This window comes from Branchiostoma belcheri, unplaced genomic scaffold (genome assembly GCF_001625305.1).
Source record: "Branchiostoma belcheri isolate BF01 breed outbred unplaced genomic scaffold, Haploidv18h27 scaffold120, whole genome shotgun sequence".
In the NCBI taxonomy this organism is placed as follows: Eukaryota; Metazoa; Chordata; class Leptocardii; order Amphioxiformes; family Branchiostomatidae; genus Branchiostoma; species Branchiostoma belcheri.
Window position 1 is genome coordinate 358,549 of NW_017802603.1, and position 16,955 is coordinate 375,503.

The 16,955-nt window shown below is 42.8% G+C and overlaps 1 protein-coding gene across 2 annotated transcripts; it reads right to left on the reverse strand.

Annotated features, from left to right (window-relative positions):
- Positions 1–10,806: 10,806 nt before the first annotated feature.
- Positions 10,807–16,607, reverse strand: LOC109462948 (lysoplasmalogenase-like protein TMEM86A). 2 transcript variants are annotated; one of them, XM_019759580.1, is made up of 7 exons: positions 16,548–16,607; positions 16,146–16,257; positions 12,618–12,771; positions 12,169–12,282; positions 11,832–12,036; positions 11,449–11,597; positions 10,807–11,266 (listed from the first exon to the last, which is right to left on the reverse strand). In XM_019759580.1, the coding sequence occupies exons 2-7, from the start codon at positions 16,161–16,163 to the stop codon at positions 11,022–11,024; spliced, it is 885 nt and encodes a 294-aa protein (XP_019615139.1). In that variant the 5' UTR covers positions 16,164–16,257; positions 16,548–16,607; the 3' UTR covers positions 10,807–11,021. The 2 variants fall into 2 exon arrangements, with proteins under 2 accessions (XP_019615139.1, XP_019615138.1); XM_019759579.1 differs by lacking the exon at positions 16,548–16,607 and having other exon boundaries at positions 16,146–16,284.
- Positions 16,608–16,955: the final 348 nt, after the last annotated feature.

Sequence of the window (16,955 nt, forward strand, 5' to 3'; positions counted from 1 at the left end):
GCTTACTCTTCAGTGTATCATGCAATCCGTTAGCAGATTTTCTATCGGGAAAGTGTCCAAAAATCAGAAACATAAACAGTGTCAGGGTAGTCATGTTGGCGCCCGGCTATATGGGGGATCGGATACTTTAGGCTAGAAAAATATTCCCTGTACCATGTATATGGTGACTTTGTTTGTGACGTGTCGGGCTTAGAAGAGGAAATAGTTATATCTGAACAGTCTGCACCAAACGACACTACTCCGGTATTTCTAAAATCATGTTTTCCCAGATGGTTTTCCATATGTATTACTATTAGGTTCAGTTATCTTTTTATTGCATTTGAACGTCTAGAACAACAACGAAAATAGAGAAAAGAGTGAAAATTCTGAAGATCGTTCCATTAAGAGCATAAACCCGTCTGGACGTCTATAAAGGCTTGTGAATGATATTTAGCCTATCGACTGTGGATGTGATCTGCGCGTTTGACTCGCTAAACGAGTTATTCGTGTTGTCCCAAAGGTGTCTAATGGAGACCACTCGACATTTGTTCGCCGGCAAATGTTTGTAGAATCAATACACGATGCTAACTCGCTCCATAATTCATATAATGATTGGATAAGACCTAGGTATTATCCAGATTTTATGGGATATCATAAACATAACACTGCGCTATGTAATCACAGCGCGGCGGCGCTGGCTGGGGGACGCTCCCACCAGCGGTACGGGGAAACAGCCAATTCTGGTAAATGATAGGGTTTGGTATTCGGAGCGTGTTAGAAGTCTGTTTTCGACTGCTTCTCCTCGTTATTTTGTGTTTTAATCACGGCAGGGAATGCGATTTTATAAATCGAGGGAACGGGTCGTTGCGCCGGTCAGAAATCGATTATTTTTACGAGTTCGTTAGATGGAAAGATAGATATTCTGGCGCCTGGACCCCTAGACACGGAATTCCTCGCTCTACATCCTGAAAATTAAACAGTTTTCCTCGCTGTTTTATTGAACGGTCTTAATTTTTTCAAAAAGAAATATGGAAGGACATCACAAAATTACAACCCTGGCGCAGAACTCATTAAAGTGGTAGTCTTCTAACGCAGTTTATCGATTTGAAGCACGCAGAATGCCGATTTTTGGGGCACGATGTATTAGTGTTTGGTTCACCTACACGCTGACGAGCCCTCATTTCGCATGAAGCCTAAGATAAAGCACTGCCGACAGCGACATGACGAATGAGCGGACCTCCACCGCTGCCCTTTTGTTGAGTTGGCTTTCTCGGATCGTTGTTAAGCTGCAAGAAGAGGAACACTTGTTATTCCACGGGCGATTACGGGGGGTGCGTTATGTAGGGGATGACAAATGCAGCTGCCTGCCATTTACAGTTTACATGCAGGGGGAGGCAAAGGTACGGCAGCAGCGAGCCCTGCTGTTCAAAGTAGCCGCTGCCATTGTCCCGGGCTTGGAAACACATATCAAAATTTTCCGCCTGCTAAATTGATCGGTTCAGGTGAAGAAGACAACAATAGACAAAACTGGGGGTGCAAGACCGTGTAATTAAAAAATAAGAGCCCCGCCAGTACATGAAAGTGCCGTAATGTCAGCGCGTAATACGGGTCCCTGGTCTTAAGGCTGTCCCGCAAGGACTTCAAGGCTCGTCCCGACAGCTCTTAAGTTTGCAAAGGGACTTAAGATTCTGTGCTACTTTTCACTGGTCTGACCTTCATAAAGGTCAAAGTACACAAACTCTCGAACATTTTAAGCTGTTCTCCAAAATGGCGGATCGGCTGGTAAACAGAACAGACGTCAATTTTAACCCTGGATACTTGTGCAAGGTTTTCACTTACATCGGCAAGTCTGAAGGCGACTGACTTAACCAGATCTTTGTGAAATAATGGAGGGAAGGAAAAAGGTCGAATGCTGGAATTTCGTTTGTTTTCCTCTAGAATGTAGCTTTCATGCGGTGTATATAGGTGCCTATATTTTAGGTGAGATACATGTATGGTATTCTAGTCCAAGTCCTTGACCACATAAAACACTACATGTATGCTACCCTCGCACATGCATAATGGTATGGAAGAAACATAACTTCTTGTAGGCACGCAATTCTGTCTGAGTCACAAGAATGAACTACATTTTGCCGAAAAACGACAACAACGACGACGACGGTGCAACAGCTATATGGCACTATAGACTACCTACCACATCCGTATCTTAACAATGTATGGACATCTCAGGAGGATGGCGACAGGCTGTCAGCTGCTACAACAAGATGGGGACGACATTGGACGCAAGTTTTGGAAGCAGCTGAACATGGCGGCTACTGCTGGCGCCCCCTCCCCACTCGCTGGAGGCTATGCGTTCTTAACCAGCTGACGCACCAACAGGAGTACGTGTAGTTTAAGTTTTGATGAAGCGTGAAGAGTCCACCCCGGACATCTGTTCGCACAAGGCGCTGAGTTAATAACAGGTTGTTCTTGCCTTAAGCTTGTGGAATAATCTTTGAAATGTGATACTGTAGACGAAAACAGATGTACCCCGAAAGCTTTGGCCACGCTTTCTACACTTTGTAACAACGCTTTAAAAAAATGAAAAAAGTTTAACTATAACCCAAATAAACAGAAATAAGGGAATACATATCAACCGTACTTTAAATATTTTGTCTGTAGAAAATGTAAATATGAGTATCACATAGTGTAAGAATAAGTTCAAGGTAAGAAGCATAGTTTTGCGATGACTAGTTAGTACCCTTTACTTTGTAACATATATGAAAAGTTTGGATCACGACTTATCGACCTACCCTTATGTTACGTACAGCACACCAACACTGTGCGGTTCTTTGTAGACAGCTTGTTTACATGTAGTAAGGGCGACGGAGTCCCAACCTGGGAGTACCTCAATTTGTACCACTTTACTTTTTACCACGATTGTCGCTTATTTAATTGACTGCACTGGAATCCCTTTGGGCAAAATTACCCAGAAACGAAATTGACTGCTAAACATATTACCTTTACAACTATAGGAGTTAGCGTCAGCATATTTCGTGAAATATTTCAAGCAATTACTGAAAAAAAGGTTGTCATCGTTGTTGATGATTTATCAAAGTCTGTCATCTGTTAAATCGTTTGGAAGTCAGGTTCCCGCTGTGAGCAAAATTAACAGAAGGACACACGGACAGACGACACGCGCCAAATGGTGCCCAGGTCCACAATATGGGCAATATTCCCAAATCTCCCGGTGGTCTTTGTTCGAGGGGACGACCCATGGATTTACAAATTCTATGAACCAGTTCTGCAGAATTTAACACCTCATACTTAACCGTCACAGCGCTCTTTTATGTGCATGTGTGGCATGTGCGCAATCTGCCATTTTTTGTTACACAAAACATTAAAATACCATCGTGGTCATCCTGAATCGGGTGAAAATGACCTAGTGTACTGATCCTTTCAATTCATTCATCATAAAAGAGATTGTTTAAGGTTTTATGTCAGTTACCGGGACGCGACACATAACCCTTTCTACAGACAGGCAAAAAATCGTTGGAACAATCTCATACTAATGATGTGCGCCTTTTCAAGTCTTTGAATTCATTTTTCCTCTGAAACTCAATTGAATCTACACATTATCAAAGCAGAAGCAGCCAACTAGATACTAAATGATTCGCCCGTTTGGAGACAGAGAAAATATTTTATCCATCCCTCATTGGGAGACCGGGGTAAGCGTTATCACCAGGCGCTTCTGAATATAATAAATGGCAACCTGATCCTGGCAAGACTTAAATCATACTCTTTAATCCTGCAGATTTACTGAAAAGGAGCATTGCTTACAGGAACGGTTTACGGATTGTCTTTGAGCGTATGATTAATATGCTTCGCACTAAGTCGTATTTCTGATAGAAGCTGCAGCTTTTCGAATACACAGGAAAATACACAGGAAAATACGCAGGACTTAAGAGCAAGCGCTTCATTTTGGGAAAAGCTTCGGGCAGTATGCCGTGCGGATTATACTTGTCTTGTAATGAAAGCGTAGCTTTAAATCATACGACACTTCCACTTTTCGTCATGCTTTTGAAAACGAAAAAGCAGCGGGAGTAACACGAGAGGTTCGGTCGTGATTCTGAGACAAAGACTAGACCAAACATAAGTTATCCGCACAGTTTTCAGCGCTGTCAGTTTAGGACAAAACAGCCTCGTTTGTCGTCGGGAAAGTTCAGAAGGGTTAAAGAGATCAAGCCTCCTGCTAATCCCACCAATCACCGACCATTGTTCCCCGGGTTTTTGTTTTGGGCCGGGTCTGTCAGCTCCGTGGATGGGCGGCTAGTTTGTAGCCGCAAACGAGCAGAACTTGAAAGGAAACGCTCCTCCAGTTTCGGCCGTATCAAAGAGAGCCCGTTCAATCTGATGCTGGGACCTCCAACTCTCAACAAGAGGGTCGGCTCTTTTGATGAAAAAAGAAACTTGGAGAATAGCAAAGAATCAATTTGTTCTCATGCTAATTTATGCTAAGGAGGTGATCACGTGACGTAAACGGACAATCTGACAAGGCTGCGTTTTACTTGATGTGACGTATGTTCTTTGCAGCTCGCGATGTTAAAAAAATGCCTGTGCATTAGAAAAGAAGATGGATTGGTGGAGAAAAACAGCGACATTTTGTGGTGGGGTCGAACCATATATCAGAGAGGATGAAATGATGGCGTTTTTCCTTATAGATTGGGCTTGAGTCGGTACTGTGGAGGGTTCCAGCTGGGGCTAGTACGCTTCAAAAGTTTGGTGACACCGATTGAAGGAAAATAATGGCGGCGGCTTCTCTGTGTTGAAATATCACACAGGATTGAGGAGCAGTCGCTTATTCATCTCATCTGACGGTATGTCAAAAATATGCCATGGGCTCAGAGCAGGGGATACAGAAATGAGTACCACACATGTATGCACTGTGACGTACACAGAAGTCACATCAAGTTCTGCTACCTTTCAGTGAACTTCCCCGCATGGTGAAACGTTCGTGCAGCCATCATCACTCACATACACCAATCGCTCCCTCATATTTTTCCTAACTTTAAAGTCTGTGAGGAGATTGTGCCTAACAGTTTGTCAGACTCAGTTGTAAGTTGACGGCAGTATCAGGGAGATTAACCATGATGGAGGATATATGCAGGTAGAAACAGCCAGGATAGACCCGTTATGAATACATAATTACGAACAAAGTGCTACTTTTACGACGATCAATAGTTCAGCGGGACTTGAAGTGACGTGTGATTTTGTGTGACACAAAATGGCCATCTTGTTACTTGTATGTCATATTGAGCGCAATGGAACTACTCTCTCAAGACACCAAACACACATTGCCTTCACTTCACAAATCTCACTCCAACAAGCACATGCTGAATTCCGGAGGCGATCGAAAATCCCCAAACTGTTTGTATTTTGACGGGAATTTGTTCAGGAAATTTGATTTCTATGTTGTTTGAAATAAATAAAAAAAATGCACATTTGTACTTCATGACGCTCAAGAACTGCTCGAAAATATTACATCAGACAACTTCAGGGGGAATTGGAGCTTCTGCGATATTTGTTGGGAGTTACATGAAGGTAAATTTTATCTAATATTGAAACAGGTTTTGTGCTGATATTCACCAGTTTGTTAACCTTACAACCTTAACCCTACTGACTTAATCATTGGCCTCTTCTTGATGACCACATTTTTTTTCTGCAAACTGAAAGATTGCAATCTTCATGGCGCCAGACCAGAAGTCCTCATTGACTTTCAGACAACCCCCCACCATGATACTGCTGACCATTAATAACAAGAGATTTTATGTAACAACTGAATATGAGAACTCAGAATATTGTCCTGATGGATTGCAACTTAGCCTGGGTACCATCCGGATTTTCGTTACGCAACGCTCGAAAAGTGATTTTTTCGAGCGTTGCGTAGCGAAAATCCGGATGGTACCCAGGCTATTGCAACTCACAGCCTAACGGTAACACCCATATCCACTCGAGGCTGATCGACCGATGAGGACCAACTTTTTTTACAGATTGCTCAAGGAATTTTGAAAGCATAGAACGTTCCGTGTATTTTGTTGTCTTTTAGATTATACTTTTGCATTGTGCATCAATTCATATTCCAATTGTGAAATCAATGATCAGGGCTCCAACTTTGACGTAACACATATTTTGAGAGTTATGTCCAAAATGGTACGGTTTGTAGTCGATAATGTAGAGGAAGATGGATTATCAGATAGTTCCTGCCAGTGTTATAATAAGTACTAAGTAAATTAAGTACAAGTAATAAACGGGAAATCTTAGTTCTCCATTTTCTTTGTTCAGGAAGAGGGGAAATGATCAAGCATGATTCACATAAACGCTGTGTAAAAATGGTTACATATTGCCAGACACCGACCTTCCTTTTACCGTTAGGATAATATGGAGGAGGTCAGATATCCGAGGGCAAGAACACAACCACAATGTCGGTGATTGTTGGTCCCATGTGGCGTCCCACTTCCCATTTCCGAACTTTTTTGATAGAAATGTGTGATAGATTGTCCGGGAGCACGAAGGAAACACCATAATTTGGCTAAAGCAGATAGATACAAGATTATCCCTCACCCCCGAGGTTCAAGGATGGAACCTCTGTTGGCTTTCGGAAACCCATAAACATCGCCTTGCTCAGGGTCAGGGTGGAAAAATTCAAATTCAGCGGACCTGCAGGTGATTTGTCAGTCCGTCTGACGTACCGGGGCACCGCAGATCAATTGACGATGATGAACGCGGGCCAGAATAACTCTTACTCGGCGGTTTTTCCGACCAGGTTGTCGATTGAATGTGGCCCCGTGATAAATTTGCCCCATTGTTGTTGTCATCGCGATGTGATATCGCGAGAAATCGATCATCCACGGGGGAGACCTTTGACACCTGCCGTGCACTTTCGCTGTGGGCAGATGATGCGGTGGGGAGGGGGGCAGAGTGAACTGCCAAGGGGGATGGAGAGTGTGAAACATTATTCAGGTTACCCGGATTTATGGAGAAAGGTTGAACTGATCAATAGTTTGGACATCTTATCCTGTATACCCCAGAGGTAACGTTTTGTGATAATTTGTACCCTAACAGAGTAATTATAACGTTACATAAAGGGCGAGAAAGTTTAATTGACCCGAAAATGACAAATAAATGTATATGTAGCAGTTCTGATACAAATCATGAATCCACATACAACACACCACCATACCGACACAGTTCGTATTAAAAGTTACTTTTCGACCATCGTTTCACAATGTCCTCTAGCGATACTGGCAAGATAAGCAGAGAAGTCACACATCGTGGGAGTATGGCCTTTCAAGTTTATCCCCAGTCCTTATCCTATAGTGCAGTGTGTATGATTGACGACTCAATTACAACTTATAAACGTCTTCAGAGTTTTTGATGGCTGTAGTTTTTATTAGATGTTTTTTGTTGCTCATAACCATGGCCCCCAATACTTCGCCGTCAAGTAGTCCATGGACTGTTAATCCTACAAGAAACGCCTTCAAGAATTCCAAAGACGTTATTATGGTTTGTCGCGGTAATAACATATTTCACCACAGCATCTTTAGTTGTATTTGGGGGAATAAAAACTATTGCATGTGGGCCAGAACATCCGGCATTATTAGATTCATAAAACATTGTTGCCACTTCTTGCACAGGAAAGCTTTGCCAAGATGACTTTTGGAACCTTCGGAGGAAATCTGTGGCGGGCCAGGCCACTGAATTATTATTATTTTTTCATGACGGACGGGGAAGATGGAATACAGATATTTTATCGGCATCTGGCTGGCGAGGACGCGAAGGTCCGCAATCGGCCTCACGTAGACGTGAACTCAGAGGTGGGAGCTCGACTCTACTAAATGTGAGAACTACAAAGAACATGTGAAGATCGCCCAACCTGTGGAGAATGACAGAATTTGACCCTGTTGTTTTAGAAAGACTGTTTTGTTTGTTTTCAGAACACTATGGAAGACCTAGAGAGACACAGACAACCTCACCATACTGACAAACAATGGCGCGACATATATAATGCAGATGTACTATTCATTATCTAGCTTTCTTCCGATCCATTCAAGTTACTAGCTATAGTATTATTATGCAGGCAGAGCATCTTCAAAAGCAACAAACACTCTTTTATACGGACCCACCAGTACTTATCTCCACACAGTAACATCACAAATGGTAAGCCCTTATCAGCCCCGCAATGTCATTTCTTTCCATAGTATTGCGGTCTAAGATGCGCAGACACTTGAACCAAACAATATAAACAAAAAAGGAAGTCCTATACATATTACTCTGTGAAACCTGTAGTATACAGTATTAAAGATAAGACCTCTCCCCAATACCAGATGAGTAATCGCATGTTATACATCACTCGTTACAAGACTCCCTAATAAACTTCACGCCGGATACCTCGCCTCTGGGATCAAGATTCGCATCATATCGCGATCAGCAAAAAGCCAGGACATTAACGGCTTAATTACGTCGACAAGAGTGAAAAATGAACCTTTCCCGAGCGCCGATGCCGACATTACGGATGAGTAATTCGCCCCATTTGTCTCATAAAAAGATCATATCAACTCCCAGAGTCTTATTATTTCCTTAAGCTCCGTTAACCCACCGGCAGCAGCGGAGATGTGAGTGGTTCTGGAGACGGATTGTAGACGGTAGGTTCAAGAGAAGTGGGTGCTTACTATGGTGGTTTATCAAACATGCGTATTATAGCAAGAATAACATAACATAACATAATATAACATAACATAACATAACATAACATAACATAACATAACATAACATAACATAACATAACATAACATAACATAACATAACATAACATAACATAACATAACATAACATAACATAACATAACATAACACAAGAGGAAGCTGAATTAATTGGACATGTCGGATAAGGGAGGGGCAGTGTTAGACTTGGCAGATTTCATAGGAAATTAGTAGTCTATTAAAATAAATGGCACCAAACTGTTGTGTATGTGTTTTAGCTCTCACTGTGAGAAATGTTGAAGGAACATTGTATTGTGGTGAATCAATGAGGCAAATTATACAACCTCCTTGGTTGAATATCCGGATGCGCATTTAAAGAATAGCTCTACTTGTCGTCCTAGTAAACTGGCTGTCCATAGTCCTGCACTGGGTGGATAATGCCCAACGTGTTGACATTGATATTATCTTTCCAGTAGTGTACACCCATTACAACCATCATTGATTTTATCGTTTGTGTTGTTGCTGACATTGGCTTGAGACAATGCTGTTGTATTCTACACGCACACAAAGCAAACAACACTCCACGTTTGAGCACTTTTGCGTAAAGCAGATGTATACATCTGTAAAAGAGTAAAGTCAAACATACATATGTACGTCAAAAAAGGATTTTGAATGAGCATTGCTTCATAGTGCCATAGAACAGTCTTACAGCGTCATCTAGTGATCTGCAGGTGAATTGCAGTCATCCATATTCTGGGTGAGGAAATGACGAAGGGATTTACCATAGGTCAGTCCTGTGTCGCCTATAGGCTATATTCTTAATGACAGAAAACGGAATCTACAAAAAGAGGCCTGAGAAAAAGTCGGTACGATGAAATACCATCTTCCATGTTACAACTTACACAGCACAGGGTACATGGGCCTAACCACGACCGAGTATCTCTTTTGTACACAGCGTATACATGGTGCTTACCAACAGCGGCTGCACTTATATGTTATCGTATTGAGGTTAAAGGCATATATTGAGGTACACCGTCGTTACATAAAAGAGGAATCAGCGGTAGACAACGTGGTATTATAATATTTCAACATCGTATGACGTGTGCACATGTGCGAATAAAAATCATGTGCTTGAATCGACTCAAGCTTCTCTAGATGAAATATCATCACTCGTCGCCAGGCGGCGATTCACAACTGTCAACAAGAATCCTCCGCGCGATTGCAGTGACGTCATGACAGCTAGTGTTAGGATGGCTGATTTGCCAGCCAATAACGTGCATATGTCTTCAGGTAATTTGCATTTATATGGTGTAAACAAAAACAGCGATCGCTCGTATCATATTATGTTTCCAGAAATTTTTGTGATTACAACAACGTCAACATGACATGAAGGTATACTGTGAACAAGCTCGGCTACTCCATGTCACCATGAGGATGTGAAGTTTATCCACAAAATTCACAGCAAAGTTATAGAATGTTAAGTCTAGCAAGAAGATTAACCTCCTTGAGTCTAGTAAAGTTTTGTTCGAGGGGAGGGGGTCATCGCGCCAGTTGGACAATAAAACTTTTTCATTATCCATTTCACACCATTCTGAGTTCTAACAAAAACATAAACAAACATCATTTTGCAAACGTACCTCCAACTTTGTGTTCCCTTTCACAGGTCGTGACAAATCTGTGATCTCGTCAGCTCAAATCTGGCGGCGTCTAATTATACGTCTAAGTGACTAACGTTCCCGAGATTCTTTGCGTCATGAGTATATTCACTCGGTCGTAGCCCTCGTGCGGCCTCAACATATATTGCACAAGGCGATAACGTAATTAAATATACTCTGTAAAATCTATACCACATGCCTGTAGAAAAATCATAGACCGTACATATGCTGCTTTCATTATGCTATGTCTGTCGTGAATGTCCAGTTGGGTCGATGTTCAGTAACTACCCTTTATCAGTATCTGACTTGACGTCGAAATAAAAGTTCTTATTACTACCTGCCAGCAAAAGTACATCCCACTATTAAATTTGGATTGTTTGTCAATAGTATCCCTCCTTCTTATCACCGGCCCTGACCACAGACCCTGACCCTGACGGTATAAATTAACACCCTGGCCACCTCGTATACGGCCTTAAGCCATGTAAGCGCAATGTATTTTACCCTTTAGGCCATCAGAAAGTTTTAACCTTGAGACCATGGGCTTCAGCTTTGTAACGTTGAGCTTGGTAAACATGTATCTTGTTTTTTTATAAACCTTGCAAGAACATAACAAACTTCTAACAATAAATGTGTCGTCATGAAAAAGGTCTCAGGCCATTTCAGACAGACGGATATGTTCTCTCGAGACGTCCTCGTCCTCTGCTGACGTCACCGTGTCCGCCTGACCTTGACACGGGCAGGGTCCTGCTGGTTCTACCGACAACGCCAGAAACAAGATGGCGACCCAGTACGTGGACAGCACCGCGACTCTCCTGGCGGTGGGGTACGGGTCCCCGGGGACTCGGAAGGCAAAAACGGACAAGATGGAGTCGGAGATGGCGAACAACACAGCACCTGTAGCACGGGATGGGATAAGGGCATTGCACATCTTTATATTTTTCCTTTCAGAATAAAACTAAATATATATAAGTTTCTAGATGGATTATCAATCCAGCAACAACAAAAGAGACATTGCATGTTTAAAACCTTTCATGTATCATTGACGGAAACGAGGTAACTCTCATATAAGTCTTTACCTGCTGCCGCCAGGACCTGGGTCCACGTCACACCTGACGCCTCCCAACACTGTCCCTCAGGGATGTCAGCTATATCGTCTCTGCTGAGGACACACCACTTCGCGCATCTCTCACCCGTACAGCTCCCGACACAACACCGGATCTCAACCCTGCAGAACGATGTTGAAAATCAAAACTTTTGATTCAACACGCAAGGGAACTTTCTCACCTAAAGTTTTAAACCAGTCACTCTGGTCTTCCTCAGTAGACTGACCCAGTGAGACTTGTCACGTGGCATATCTGAAGTGCGCCGTCAACACGGCATCAAACGTACCTGATAAACGATGTCGGCCCCCGTCCCGGTCAACATAATAACTACCAACACAGATGAAGTTTCATGATACCTGGAGAACGATCTCCACCCCATGCCGCCGATCACCAGAGCGTAGACTAAGACGAAGAAGAACATGGCCCCGTACAGGCCGGGTGTGAGGACGCCGTACAGGATGAGGGCAACCGTGAGCCATGGGAGCCACAGGATGAGGCGGAGAGGCGTGCAGCGGAACGCAGCCATGAACACACAATGTGCGGCTCCGAACACCGCCATTCCTGTAACAGATTGAACGGTTTACTGGCTTTCTACAACAATAGCGAACACATGATATTGTACATGATTTATTTAACTGAGCGCCACCATGACATTTGCGTGACATATCTTTCTCGAGATATCGATCATCTGACCTGCCAGGAAGAAGGCATCGTGGTGGTGGTCCCAGGCGATGACTCCGTCCGCCACTCCACACAGGAACGTGGCCGCGAACAGAAGCCGGTCGTACAGCCGCCCTCCACAGAACACTGCAGGAGGGAATGCGACTCATATCATACCTCTTCAGGATATATCAGTACTATGGTATAGCCTGGTGGACAACAGCTGTTGATGTAGACGATACCAGTCCACATACAGAACGGAGGTGTCAAATTATTTCATATAAATAACAAGAAATACAGATACAAGGAAAATAACGAACCACATTACTAGTATCTGGACCTCAATAACTAATCATGCACTGAAAAGCAAAGAAATCCGTCAAACCTACCGTGACTTACAGCTGCGAACACACAAATACGGCCCAAAACAGTACCTTCCCGCGGATGTACCCTTTTCCCGGAGGTAAAAATCGGCGACATACCTTTCCCATGTAGGCCGAGGAAAAGCACCAGACTCATGGCAGGTAACATCTTGACGACCGTGGCCTCGGCTGAAGGCGGGTTGTCAGGTAAGAGCAGCGCGAAGTACAGGATAAACGTGATGAAGAAGGGCAGCAGTTTGAGTAACGTCAGCAGCTGGTACAACACACGCAGTGGCAGGTGGAGTTTGTGAAGAGGAAGACACATGTTTACGTACGTACTTACAGGCACAGTCAAACCTGGCTTATCCAACCATCTGCTATCCAGTCAGCAACCATTTTTTGTCAGTCGCGGGGGGGGGGGTCATATATTCCCTTCACCACATACGTACAGTGACCACTCAACAACCCAAATCATGCATTGTCCTGTTTATAAACTGTGGACGTCTCTTTTGAATATGGTTTAGATATGTTTCCGATACACTGATACTGTATATAATAATTATATCTAAGCCATATCTGCGAAAGATGCTCACAGGGCTATGTGGCGCTGTCAATCAATTTTGTTTGCAAATCATTGCTCCTAAGGCACCACTTTTTTTCCTGCTTGATGGCTTGCTGAGACCAGGTTTGACTGTAGAATGATGTGTAATAAAATGTCATGCTGTATAATTAGTTGACACGTACTGCTATATAGGTCACTCGCCGATGACTTATTATGGCAAATCAAAGACGCCCTTATGTATGTATCCACTGTCTGTCAGGCACACATGACCCGGGGAGGGTTACAGTTCAAACTCTCATCCCTGCCTGTGAACTTAACTGTATCGTATATCTGAAATACAAACATGTGCGAGACCAATTTAGATTGTCATAATTCCATACACCACTGACAAGTATTTGACCCATCTCCCGGCTGTCCCGAGTGTGGTGTGTGTTGATGTATCCAGGCTTACGAAAGACCAAAGGTACAACTTCAACAAGGCTTCGTCGGGTCAGTTTTCACCGTTCAAAACCCATTTTCACCGTTCAAAACCCAATTTTCACCCTTCAAAACTCAAATTTTCATCGTTCAAAACTTAATTTTTCACCCTTCAAAACTTACTTTTCACCGTTCAAAACCCAATTTTCACCCTTCAAAACTTAATTTTTCATCGTTCAAAATTTTTTTTTTCACCCTTCAAAACTCAATTTTTCACCCTTCAAAACTCAAATTTTCACCCTTCAAAACCCAATTTTCATCGTTCAAAACTTTTTTTCACCCTTCAAAACTCAAATTTTCACCCTTCAAAACTCAAATTTTCATCGTTCAAAACTTTTTTTCACCCTTCAAAACTCAAATTTTCATCGTTCATCGACTCGTCCCCAGGATACTATGGTTGGCTCTTCCCAGTATGCTTTGCGCGGAGCGCGGTCTCTTTCCCAGGGCAGTCAAATACAAACACGAATACGCTGTTATTCGCTGCAGTCCCGCCGTGCCCAGAACGTAATTTTATATTATACCGGACGCTGTGGAAGGAAAACATTTCCAACACGGTTCCAACCGCACCAAGGCACGATTTTCAACCGGCTGTTTTTGTAAGTTAGAATGGGGAGGGGGGCCGGGGGCGTTTCTAAGTACTTAGACTACGTTTCTAAGTACTTAGACTAAGTTAGAGTAGTTTTTTCGTGTTTATAAATTATGTTGTGGACAGAGTCCGACGGACTGTTGTTGGTTTGTTGTAACCCCAAAACTTACTGCTCCATTGGTTTTGGAACTACTTGTATTTGTTTTGAGTGGCGGACAGACGTATATTTTCCGACATAAATTCCCAACTATTTTCCACTGACACAGTTTCTCCAAATTGTTACATAACTGTTTGGCGCGATCACTAGCTAATCTTACCCATTGCATTCTAAAGTTGCAGCTTCTGCTGACCCAAACTTTTTACACTTTTCGTAGCCCACATTTTGTTGCTTATGCATAGAGCTCATTGTAATTCATTCATTAATGTGCACAGATTGTCTCACCTTTCCTTGGCTTTTCTTATTCATTTCCACCCTGCTCTTTCTCACTTCTCAAATTGTTGTGAACTACCGGTATCCTACCTTCCCCAAATGTATCATCCTATATGCTGTCTGTTGCATTGTTATGGATATGATATGACATGTTTTGCCTTGCGCATAATTAGAATGTGGAGGGGAGTGTTTCTACTTTTACTCTAAGTTTAGTAACGGTTAGGTTTTTTCGTCTGAATTGTTGTGGTCAAACTGTGAATGGGGCTGCCTCTCCACCGAAAGTTCCCCAGGGCCAAACAGTTATGTAACAATTTGGAGAAACTGTGTCAGTGGAAAATAGTTGGGAATTTATGTCGGAAAATATACGTCTGTCCGCCACTCAAAACAAATACAAGTACTTCCAAAACCAATGGAGCAGTACGTTTTGGGGTTACAACAAACCAACAACAGTCTGTCGGACTCTGTCCATAACATAATTTATAAACACGAAAAAACTACTCTAACTTAGTCTAAGTACTTAGAAACGTAGTCTAAGTACTTAGAAACGTAGTCTAAGTACTTAGAAACGCCCCCGGCCCCCCTCCCCATTCTAACTTACAAAAACAGCCGGTTGAAAATCGTGCCTTGGTGCGGTTGGAACCATGTTGGAAATGTTTTCCTTCCACAGCGTCCGGTATAATATAAAATTACGTTCTGGGCACGGCGGGACTGCAGCGAATAACAGCGTATTCGTGTTTGTATTTGACTGCCCTGGGAAAGAGACCGCGCTCCGCGCAAAGCATACTGGGAAGAGCCAACCATAGTATCCTGGGGACGAGTCGATGAACGATGAAAATTTGAGTTTTGAAGGGTGAAAACAAGTTTTGAACGATGAAAATTTGAGTTTTGAAGGGTGAAAATTTGAGTTTTGAAGGGTGAAAAAAAGTTTTGAACGATGAAAATTGGGTTTTGAAGGGTGAAAATTTGAGCTTTGAAGGGTAAAAATTTGAGCTTTGAAGGGTGAAAAAAAAGTTTTGAACGATGAAAATTGGGTTTTGAAGGGTGAAAAATTGAGTTTTGAAGGGTGAAAAATTAAATTTTGAACGATGAAAAATTAAGTTTTGAAGGGTGAAAATTGGGTTTTGAAGGGTGAACATTTGAGTTTTGAAGGGTGAAAATTGGGTTTTGAAGGGTGAAAATGGGTTTTGAACGGTGAAAACTGACCCGATGAAGCCTTGTTGAAGTTGTACCTTTGGTCTTTCGTACAGGCTAGACCAACAACTGTAGCAAACGTACCCAGCTGGAGAGTAGTAACATCTTGCTAAAACCACGGAAAGGGAAACGTTCTCACCCAGAAGCGTTTCAAGTTGCTGAAGCTGAAATCGAAAACACATCATGTTTCCTAGCCCTAATATACTCTCCAGTGCAAAAAAGAAACCCCGATAAAAAAGCCTAAAGACACGCCAAAAATAACTCCAAACACAAACCTAATAGCCATGCACTAGAGGAAGGCGGAAGTAAGACTGTGGAGTAGGGTTATCTCCAAACTGTACAGACAGAATGAAAACATGTAATCAATGGGTGACTCAGTAGTCATAATACACACGGACTTACCACAAACTTAGTGTTCATTGTGGAGTCAGGTCGGGTGCCTCACCAACTCAGTAATTCTGGCGGTTTCCTCAGATTAAGGTGTTGTGTCCACGTCCCTGAGAGCTGACCAACTCTGTGTGAAAGGATAGTGAGGGACAACTCATGCATACAATGTAACCTATGACCCTCAATTGTTTACGTACCAGTGATTCCCGAAACAAAGGACTACGGTCCTGGTGACTATCATATATAAATAACTTCCCCCAGGGCAGGCGGTCATGCGAGGTTATAGCATGCACGGCTTCCAGGGCAATAATTTGGAGGTATTCTGCAATCTCATATGCCAGAGAGAGTTATTGAGTTATACTCGTCAAACGATAGGAGAGAAACGTCGAAACGAACGGGACGGCATCAGGCACACACCTGGTCTGCATAGTTAAGAGGGAACACAAACAAAGCCCTCTACTGTATACTTCATACGTGCTTGGATACGGACGTTCGTCTCTACAACGCTGTGAGCAATAATTGCACTTTCATTCGTATGCGAAAGGGGGCGTTGTTACTCTAAGGTCAAGCATTTAAAGCCATAGTTGGTGGCGGTCGTTAGTCTATTTTGCAATTGCTTGAACCAATTACAACTAGAGGGCCAATAGTCATCTATGTGGGGTGACAGGCACCATCCGGGGCGAAACAACTGCTGCCAGGTATACAGTAATTTTACGGTCCGGTATTAACAAGCAGACAGGAAGGTTGTAGATATGACAAAATTAAATGTCTTGCCCACTAGAAAATTTTCGATCTGATTGAAGATGGTGGTATCACTGATGTTTC

Bases quoted from the DNA above. Each gene is read 5' to 3' on its own strand.
- LOC109462948 (XM_019759580.1), bottom strand. The intron at 12,037-12,168 runs GTCAGATGATCG...AATCTGTTACAG, and splicing joins CGATGCCTTCTTCCTGGCAG to GAATGGCGGTGTTCGGAGCC. The intron at 11,267-11,448 runs GTAAAGACTTAT...CCCGTGCTACAG, and splicing joins CCAGGTCCTGGCGGCAGCAG to GTGCTGTGTTGTTCGCCATC.